At 51.5% G+C, this 10,450-nt stretch overlaps 1 protein-coding gene across 1 annotated transcript in view; it reads left to right on the forward strand.

The window, feature by feature from the left end:
* myripb (myosin VIIA and Rab interacting protein b) overlaps positions 1 to 10,450 on the forward strand; it is a gene marked incomplete at both ends in the record, with an annotated part of 137,134 nt that continues 126,684 nt past the window's right edge. The window contains one exon of the mRNA XM_079755055.1: positions 1 to 110. Within this exon, the coding sequence (XP_079611181.1) occupies positions 1 to 110 (110 nt within the window). The remainder of the gene's footprint in view (positions 111 to 10,450) is intronic.

Here is a 10,450-nt window from a genome sequence, read left to right on the forward strand (position 1 = left end):
ATGGGCCGTAGGCTGGACCTGTCAGGGCTCACTGACCAGGAGGCCGAGCATGTGCTGAAGGTGGTGCAGCGTGACATGAGGCTGCGGCAGACGGAGGAGGAGAGGCTGAGGTGAGCGGATGGCTGTTCTCTCTCTCTCTCTCTCTCTCTCTCTCTCTCTCTCTCTCTCTCTCTCTCTCTCTCTCTCTCTCTCTCTCTCTCTCTCTCTCTCTCTCTGTGTCTCTCTCTCTCTCTCTCTCTCTCTCTCTGATACGAGGCTGTTGTCTCTCGCTGTCGCTTGATTGGTCCTTGAGATGTCTGAGATAGCTATAATAATTAATTGAATTTATTTAGCGCTTTTATTTTCTGGAGACTCAAAGCGCTTACAGTGAAGGGGGGGAACCTCCCTAACCACCACCAGTGTCATACAACCATGTCAGACTCTTGGGGACGTTTTACACTCTCTAGGCAATTTGATAAAAAGTTGGGAAATAGGTATTTATTTCTATGTGGCATGACAGACCAATATGGAATGACTTCTTAAAGACAGAAGTTGATGTTGTTCCGAGTGGCGAACGGCGCTCAGCCCTGACCCTGTGGTAGTAGGGTTAGGGTTAGTAGAGTATCCAACAGATATAGGGTTAGGGTTAGTTAGTTCTAGTTATAGTTAGGGTTAGGGCTATACCCGCCAGAGCAGCCGTCACTCCACCATCGCAGAGAGCGCCATGACCACGAGGTTCACGTTTTACGGTGGTTGTGCACCAGGAGGGGATCACAGCCACACACACACCTTTTTTTTTCTTTATTCTATAATTCCTCGGTTTAGTTTTTTCGTCGTTAGGTTCAGGACGGCCCCAGAGCTCCATTGACAGCTCCCTACGGATTCGGCATATACTGTTAGTGTTAGGGCTAACCCTAACACTAACACTAACCCTGATAAACAGGGTTAGTGTTAGGGTTAAGGCTAACCCCCTTACTATAATGCGCCTCCGATTTGGACTAAGAGCCCAGATGAGCTGTGTGGGCGTTCTAACAAGGCGACATCACACGTCCCTGGAGGTCTGGCCTGCTCTACACCCCCCAGGCCTGGTGTAGTAGTGCTCTACACCCCCCAGGCCTGGTGTAGTAGTGCTCTACACCCCCCAGGCCTGGTGTAGTAGTGCTCTACACCCCCCAGGCCTGGTGTAGTAGTGCTCTACACCCCCCAGGCCTGGTGTAGTAGTGAACGTTCATTGACTTTCTCTGTGGCTGTGGTACGTTCTAATGAAGCAGAGCATCAAGGCGCCGCTGTCGTGTTCTTGATTAAATTCAGTTCACAGGCCGTTAAGAAGCCGGTGGTCTGCCTTCATAGCATGACTCAGCAGATGTTGTTTTATGCACAGATTAGTTGAAGCGTAAATATTGTATATTACTCTCCTCTCTACCCCCAATAGAGGAGTGGGCTAATAAAATGTGCTCCCACCGAGCCCTTTTAAAATACACAATAGCTCCTTGGTATTATTAGTGCTCTTTATGACACAGGTTCTAAATGGATAACTGCTCTTGTAAAACAAACATTTGGTAGCAGTGCTGCTTAATGGAAATCAGCTGTCATTTGTAGACCTTTGTTGTCTGCTGAAATGAGTTCTTTGTTGTGCCCAGATGTATAACTCTGATACTAAGACTCAAGAATCTATGAGAGAATCTTGTTTGTTTCCTGCAATGTTTTATTCTTTTCTTTTTGGTCTTTTACACCCCTCTGATTTCTTGGCTGCTCTTGGCTGTCGTACACATGATTACTTCTCCGTTCATAAATAACCACCGCACCCCCCCCCCCCCCCCCCCCCCCCCCCTCATCTCACCACCACAACCTAAATCACGACCTAGCGACTACAGCGAGCACAATAACTCAAGTCCTTCAACATACCTGCTCCCCGCCTCTCCTACAGTCACTCGCACAGCAAAGAACCAAAACATATCAACCCGACGCAAACCTGGCTCCTGGATGGCTGACACAGTGTGAAAGGTGTGCTCCAGCTACATCATGGTAACCGTTTTACTGGCATGGAGGGGGGACGGACGGACGTTATACTCTCCAGACCCCGGGGCCTCTCTCGGACTCCGCAGTAACTCACTTCGTCTGAGGCTCGCATACGTCAGCCGTGGATCTCCACGCAGCTCCCTGTGGGTTTATTATAGCCGCTGCTAAAGGTTGTTGTTCCTGGTCCTCCTGTTCTGCTCAACGCAGCACTGGGCAGTAGCAGCTGCCAGGGGGAGGGGCTGAGTGTGTATTGCACACACAGCGTTGTGTAAGACTGAAAAAACTAAACGGTTTCATGTGTTTTGACATATGGAAACTGTATTTGGGAAAGTACAGGAGGATAGGCGCGGTTTGGGTGTTTGACTCCCAGACGAAATATTCGGGGTTACGACCTCAATATCCTCAGTCTGGCCGTAGCATTCTGAACAAGAGGCCTCGTCCCTAACCCTCGTCCCTAACCCTCGTCCCTAACCCTCGTCCCTAACCCTCGTCCCTAACCCTCGTCCCTAACCCTCGTCCCTAGCCCTCGACCCTAGCCCTCGACCCTAGCCCTCGTCCCTAACCCTCGTCCCTAACCCTCGTCCCTAGCCCTCGTCCCTAGCCCTCGTCCCTAGCCCTCGTCCCTAACCTTCGTCCCTAACCCTCGTCCCTAACCCTCGTCCCTAGCCCTCGTCCCTAGCCCTCTTCCCTAACCCTCGTCCCTAGCCCTCGTCGCTAACCCTCGTCCTTAACCCTCGTCCTTAACCCTCGTCCCTAGCCCTCGTCGCTAACCCTCGTCCTTAACCCTCGTCCCTAACCCTCGTCCCTAACCCTCGTCCCTAACCCTCGTCCCTAACCCTCGTCCCTAACCCTCGTCCCTAAACCTCGTCCCTAACCCTCGTCCCTAACCCTCGTCCCTAACCCTCGTCCCTAACCCTCGTCCCTAACCCTCGTCCCTAACCCTCGTCCCTAACCCTCGTCCCTAACCCTCGTCCCTAGCCCTCGTCCCTAGCCCTCGTCCCTAGCCCTCGTCCCTAACCCTCGTCCCTAACCCTCGTCCCTAGGCCTCGTCCCTAGGCCTCGTACCTAGGCCTCGTCCCTAACCCTCGTCCCTAACCCTCGTCCCTAGCCCTCTTCCCTAACCCTCGTCCTAAACCCTCGTCCCTAACCCTCGTCCCTAACCCTCGTCCGTAGCCCTCTTCCCTAACCCTCGTCCCTAACCCTCGTCTTTAACCCTCGTCCCTAGCCCTCGTCCCTAGCCCTCGTCCCTAGCCCTCGTCCCTAGCCCTCGTCCCTAACCCTCGTCCCTAACCCTCGTCCCTAACCCTCGTCCCTAGCCCTCGTCCCTAGCCCTCGTCCCTAGCCCTCTTCCCTAACCCTCGTCCCTAACCCTCGTCCCTAACCCTCGTCCCTAGCCCTCTTCCCTAACCCTCGTCCTAAACCCTCGTCCCTAACCCTCGTCCCTCGACCCTAACCCTCGTTAGGAGTCAATGTGTGATAGCTTATATGATGATGATTGGTGTAATCATCTAAGACATACTCTATCATGTACATCATTATTGCAGTAAATACGCTGCCACATATTGATATGTGGCATAGTTTCTTCTACTTTTGATTCTTGAGCTGCTGTAACAAGTGCATTTAAAAGGTGTATCATCATTTATGAATGTACATTACTTGTCGGACCATGCCCATGAGGAGGTCTTCATAACTAACGTTATTAAACATACCATAATATAAGAACTGCCCAATTTTTATCCATGAGACCATGGCTCCAATAAACGTAAGAGTTTGCTCTGCTCTCAAGTGATATCACCTCATCCTCATGACACTTCCTGAGTAAACCAATTCTGCTCTACATGTCTGTGTGCTGTGCGTCGAGAGCCCAATGCTCTCATTTCATTCCCATTTACAAAATGTTTCCTCTCACTGAGGCTTCCAGGGCTTTTTCCATCGTTCTTCGTTTCTTTCCTTTTGATACTTCTTTCTTTCACTGTTTTGGTTCTCACTTTTGGTAATTTATTTATTTAGTTGCTCTCCATTATGGGTCCAAATAAAATAATAAATATAATGCAAAAGCTGGTCTGTGCTTGGGACGTCCGAATGTGGTGCATTGCCTGAACGCACCACACTTTATGGACTAGTCATTGACATGGCAGGGAAGGGGGGAGAGAGGATAGGGTCTACCAATTATTGAGGGAGAGCTGCTCATCCTTTTGGCCCTCCTCCTCCTCCTCCCTCTCCTCCTCCTCCTCTCAGCAGAATCCCCTGTCTGAGAGACTTGTTCATTCCACAGCCCAGACCCATACGGGGCTACAGGCCTGCCTAACTCACAGCACAGCCACTTATAGTCTGAAATGAGATGAGATGGATGTATAGAGGAAGGGCTTCCTGACCGCTGGTACCAGATGGCTGCCTGATCTACAGGTGTTTTATTCTTCTTCCAAAAGGGGATCTATACGTAACCCCTTCTGTCGAGCACTGTAGACACTTCCGTTTTAAACTGTTTGTGGAATGGCTTTTCAAAAGCAGTTGAACTAATGACCTTGCTTGATTCTTGCACATAAATGCAGCTGGAGAGCTACATAAGCTATGAGGAGGCTTTAAGGCCAGTTCAAGAGCGCCATTGTTTCTACAGACCTTATTAGCACCCCAGCGCCCCGCTGTGTGGGAGGTGTTCATTCGGTTCAATAATCCACCGGCAGCTCCAATGGACGCATTCTTTGTGTAGTTGTGTATTTGCAGCAGCGTGGTTGACACTGAAACCCCCTCTTTTGACTGGGATTTATGTATTTATGCAAACTATATTTCTCAATATTTTGGGGTCTCTGGGTCTGGGAACAATCCGTTGCTCTCTGCCTTGTCGTTACCACAGTGAACATTTGAGAACATTACCTTGGCTGTGGTTCTGTTGGAGGCCGTCTGTGGTTCTGTCGGAGGCCGTCTGTGGTTCTGTCGGAGGCCGTCTGTGGTTCTGCTGGAGGCCGTCTGTAGTTCTGTCGGAGGCCTTCTGTGGTTCTGTCGGAGGTGATCTCCACGCAGCTCCCTGTGGGTTTATTATAGCCGCTGCTAAAGGTTGTTGTTCCTGGTCCTCCTGTTCTGCTCAACGCAGCACTGGGCAGTAGCAGCTGCCAGGGGGAGGGGCTGAGTGTGTATTGCACACACAGCGTTGTGTAAGACTGAAAAAACTAAACGGTTTCATGTGTTTTGACATATGGAAACTGTATTTGGGAAAGTACAGGAGGATAGGCGCGGTTTGGGTGTTTGACTCCCAGACGAAATATTCGGGGTTACGACCTCAATATCCTCAGTCTGGCCGTAGCATTCTGAACAAGAGGCCTCGTCCCTAACCCTCGTCCCTAACCCTCGTCCCTAACCCTCGTCCCTAACCCTCGTCCCTAACCCTCGTCCCTAACCCTCGTCCCTAGCCCTCGACCCTAGCCCTCGACCCTAGCCCTCGTCCCTAACCCTCGTCCCTAACCCTCGTCCCTAGCCCTCGTCCCTAGCCCTCGTCCCTAGCCCTCGTCCCTAACCTTCGTCCCTAACCCTCGTCCCTAACCCTCGTCCCTAGCCCTCGTCCCTAGCCCTCTTCCCTAACCCTCGTCCCTAGCCCTCGTCGCTAACCCTCGTCCTTAACCCTCGTCCTTAACCCTCGTCCCTAGCCCTCGTCGCTAACCCTCGTCCTTAACCCTCGTCCCTAACCCTCGTCCCTAACCCTCGTCCCTAACCCTCGTCCCTAACCCTCGTCCCTAACCCTCGTCCCTAAACCTCGTCCCTAACCCTCGTCCCTAACCCTCGTCCCTAACCCTCGTCCCTAACCCTCGTCCCTAACCCTCGTCCCTAACCCTCGTCCCTAACCCTCGTCCCTAACCCTCGTCCCTAGCCCTCGTCCCTAGCCCTCGTCCCTAGCCCTCGTCCCTAACCCTCGTCCCTAACCCTCGTCCCTAGGCCTCGTCCCTAGGCCTCGTACCTAGGCCTCGTCCCTAACCCTCGTCCCTAACCCTCGTCCCTAGCCCTCTTCCCTAACCCTCGTCCTAAACCCTCGTCCCTAACCCTCGTCCCTAACCCTCGTCCGTAGCCCTCTTCCCTAACCCTCGTCCCTAACCCTCGTCTTTAACCCTCGTCCCTAGCCCTCGTCCCTAGCCCTCGTCCCTAGCCCTCGTCCCTAGCCCTCGTCCCTAACCCTCGTCCCTAACCCTCGTCCCTAACCCTCGTCCCTAGCCCTCGTCCCTAGCCCTCGTCCCTAGCCCTCTTCCCTAACCCTCGTCCCTAACCCTCGTCCCTAACCCTCGTCCCTAGCCCTCTTCCCTAACCCTCGTCCTAAACCCTCGTCCCTAACCCTCGTCCCTCGACCCTAACCCTCGTTAGGAGTCAATGTGTGATAGCTTATATGATGATGATTGGTGTAATCATCTAAGACATACTCTATCATGTACATCATTATTGCAGTAAATACGCTGCCACATATTGATATGTGGCATAGTTTCTTCTACTTTTGATTCTTGAGCTGCTGTAACAAGTGCATTTAAAAGGTGTATCATCATTTATGAATGTACATTACTTGTCGGACCATGCCCATGAGGAGGTCTTCATAACTAACGTTATTAAACATACCATAATATAAGAACTGCCCAATTTTTATCCATGAGACCATGGCTCCAATAAACGTAAGAGTTTGCTCTGCTCTCAAGTGATATCACCTCATCCTCATGACACTTCCTGAGTAAACCAATTCTGCTCTACATGTCTGTGTGCTGTGCGTCGAGAGCCCAATGCTCTCATTTCATTCCCATTTACAAAATGTTTCCTCTCACTGAGGCTTCCAGGGCTTTTTCCATCGTTCTTCGTTTCTTTCCTTTTGATACTTCTTTCTTTCACTGTTTTGGTTCTCACTTTTGGTAATTTATTTATTTAGTTGCTCTCCATTATGGGTCCAAATAAAATAATAAATATAATGCAAAAGCTGGTCTGTGCTTGGGACGTCCGAATGTGGTGCATTGCCTGAACGCACCACACTTTATGGACTAGTCATTGACATGGCAGGGAAGGGGGGAGAGAGGATAGGGTCTACCAATTATTGAGGGAGAGCTGCTCATCCTTTTGGCCCTCCTCCTCCTCCTCCCTCTCCTCCTCCTCCTCTCAGCAGAATCCCCTGTCTGAGAGACTTGTTCATTCCACAGCCCAGACCCATACGGGGCTACAGGCCTGCCTAACTCACAGCACAGCCACTTATAGTCTGAAATGAGATGAGATGGATGTATAGAGGAAGGGCTTCCTGACCGCTGGTACCAGATGGCTGCCTGATCTACAGGTGTTTTATTCTTCTTCCAAAAGGGGATCTATACGTAACCCCTTCTGTCGAGCACTGTAGACACTTCCGTTTTAAACTGTTTGTGGAATGGCTTTTCAAAAGCAGTTGAACTAATGACCTTGCTTGATTCTTGCACATAAATGCAGCTGGAGAGCTACATAAGCTATGAGGAGGCTTTAAGGCCAGTTCAAGAGCGCCATTGTTTCTACAGACCTTATTAGCACCCCAGCGCCCCGCTGTGTGGGAGGTGTTCATTCGGTTCAATAATCCACCGGCAGCTCCAATGGACGCATTCTTTGTGTAGTTGTGTATTTGCAGCAGCGTGGTTGACACTGAAACCCCCTCTTTTGACTGGGATTTATGTATTTATGCAAACTATATTTCTCAATATTTTGGGGTCTCTGGGTCTGGGAACAATCCGTTGCTCTCTGCCTTGTCGTTACCACAGTGAACATTTGAGAACATTACCTTGGCTGTGGTTCTGTTGGAGGCCGTCTGTGGTTCTGTCGGAGGCCGTCTGTGGTTCTGTCGGAGGCCGTCTGTGGTTCTGCTGGAGGCCGTCTGTAGTTCTGTCGGAGGCCTTCTGTGGTTCTGTCGGAGGCCGTCTGTGGTTCTGCTGGAGGCCATCTGTGGTTCTGTCGGAGGCCGTCTGTAGTTCTGTCGGAGGCCGTCTGTGGTTCTGCTGGAGGCCGTCTGTGGTTCTGTTGAAAGCTGGCTCCGTTAAGTGGGACTGGGGTAAACAGATGCAGGGAGCGGGAGTGAGAGAGAGACTGGATTGGTCATTGGGTTGGTCGTGTTTGGATGCGTTTCAGAGGGTGGTTGGTGATCCATGTAGCAGCAGCTGACTCTGTCATTTCTAATTAGGATTTAATAGGGCGGCGAGTAGAGTATATTGTAAACCCTGTTTCATGCAGAGCTACAGCCACACTGGGCCATGACAGCATGCTGGTGCATTGTTTATTCATTCTTAGAGAGAGGGGGAGAGGGGTGAGAGTGAGGGAGAGTGTGGGAGAGCAGGAGAGGCAAAGCACACGTACAAATGTATTCTACACACGCACACGCACACACACTCACATGCACAATCGCACACACACAGACAGCAGCCTATACAACCTCCTCTTTTTGTCTTGTTTAAATGTCTTTTCAATCAATCCACACTAAACATCTCATACACTGACCTGTGTATGAGGTGCAGCCATTGTTCTAAGTGGTTATGTTGTATTTAGAGCGCACTATCTCTTGAGACGTGGGTATTATGCCCTGGACTAACACTCATGGATCACATTAAAGAATCAACGCGGTGCTCTGATTCCTGGAGCTAGCTTGTTGATCAAGCTCTTAGAATGTCTTGTAGTTAAGCTTTGAGAATTCTCTGACTTTCTTGCAAGTCTGGCAAATTTGACATGTCATACATTTGTTTGTGTGTGTGTTTGTGTGTTTGTGTGTGCATTCATATTTCCCCCCTGCCAATGGGAAACGAGCATGAGGCCCCCGGTTTGTTTTGTAACCCAACTCAGGGGGTGAGGGTTTGAGTCGGAGGTGAGGGGGTGAGTCGAAGGTGAGGGGGTGAGGCGGGGGTGAGTCGGAGGTGAGGGGGTGAGTCAGGTGTGAGGGGGTGAGTCGAAGGTGAGGGGGTGAGGCGGGAGTGAGGGGGTGAGTCGGGGGTGAGTCGGGGGTGAGGCGGGGGTGAGGGGGTGAGTCGGGAGTGAGGGGGTGAGTCGGGGGTGAGGGGGGGGTGAGTCGGGGGTGAGGGGGTGAGGCGGGGGTGAGGGGGTGAGGGGGTGAGTCGGGGGTGAGGGGGTGAGGCGGGGGTGAGGCGGGGGTGAGTCGGGGGTGAGGCGGGGGTGAGGGGGTGAGTCGGGAGTGAGGGGGTGAGTCGGGGGTGAGGGGGGGGTGAGTCGGGGGTGAGGGGGGGGTGAGTCGGGGGTGAGGGGGTGAGGGGGTGAGTCGGGGGTGAGGGGGTGAGGCGGGGGTGAGGGGGTGAGTCGGGAGTGAGTCGGGGGTGAGGGGGTGAGGCGGGGGTGAGTCGGGGGTGAGGGGGTGAGGCGGGGGTGAGTCGGGGGTGAGGGGGTGAGGCGGGGGTGAGTCGGGGGTGAGGGGGTGAGGCGGGGGTGAGGGGGTAAGGGGGTGAGTCGGGGGTGAGGGGGTGAGTCGGGGGTGAGGGGGTGAGGCGGGGGTGAGGGGGTGAGTCGGGGGTGAGGCGGGGGTGAGGGGGTGAGGCGGGGGTTAAATAGGTATGACGGTGAACACGCTAACACACCACGGCGGTGGCGGTATGAGGGACAGGGCGAGGACCACGGCGTCAGCTGTTGTTGTTGTTGCTTTGTTGTTGTTTGTCTGTCGTCCGGGTGACAGTGACCAGTCTGAGGAGAAACGGTCACCTGTACGGTAATGAAAGATCGGAATGTCTTTAACAGTCTGGTGGGATTCCCCACTCTCTCTCTACGGGTTTAGAAAGGGAGGATTCAGATCGATCCTCATGTGAATGATCAGATCATTCATCAAACCCTGAGATGGGTAACTTATCACTATTGTACAATGTTTTGACTTTTATGGACAGAACAGAGAAGAGAGGAAGAAAAATCATAGGACCACAGGTAGGAATCAAACCTGGATCGATACAAGGCACAAAGATAGATCTTTTAATATTTGCCTTTTTCCTGTGGAAGCTTGAAGCTTTAAACCCGTTAGTCTCAAATGGCAGGCCTTTGGTTCTTCAACTTGCACTATACTGTGTGAACTGCTGTGGTGTGTTGGTCATGGTAAATAAAAAGTACACTCAGTTAACGTTGGGATCAATTCTTAAATTTAACATTGATATTTTTAATTATGCACCATATTAGTGGGTTTCTTGTACCCTTTCCAGCATTAATTCACTAAACATTGCTTTTATACCAAGCAAAAACAGTAATTTAATTGAATAATCCTGTACCAAATCGATAATGAATCAAATCGATTGGAATCAGTGGCGATAATATATTCACTCTCTCATTCTCTCTCACTCTCGATCTGCCTCCACTGCCCACTCTTCCATGCTGTTACCCTTTCCCTGTATTCATTGGTTCATCTCTATACAACCACCCTCCCCTCTCTGTTTCTCTCTCTCTCCATCTCTCTTTCTTGGTCTCCCTTTTGTAATTCTCTCTCACTCTGTCTCTGTCC

The sequence above is a fragment of the Pollachius pollachius genome (genome assembly GCF_949987615.1).
Source record: "Pollachius pollachius genome assembly, chromosome: 17".
NCBI classification, from domain to species: Eukaryota; Metazoa; Chordata; class Actinopteri; order Gadiformes; family Gadidae; genus Pollachius; species Pollachius pollachius.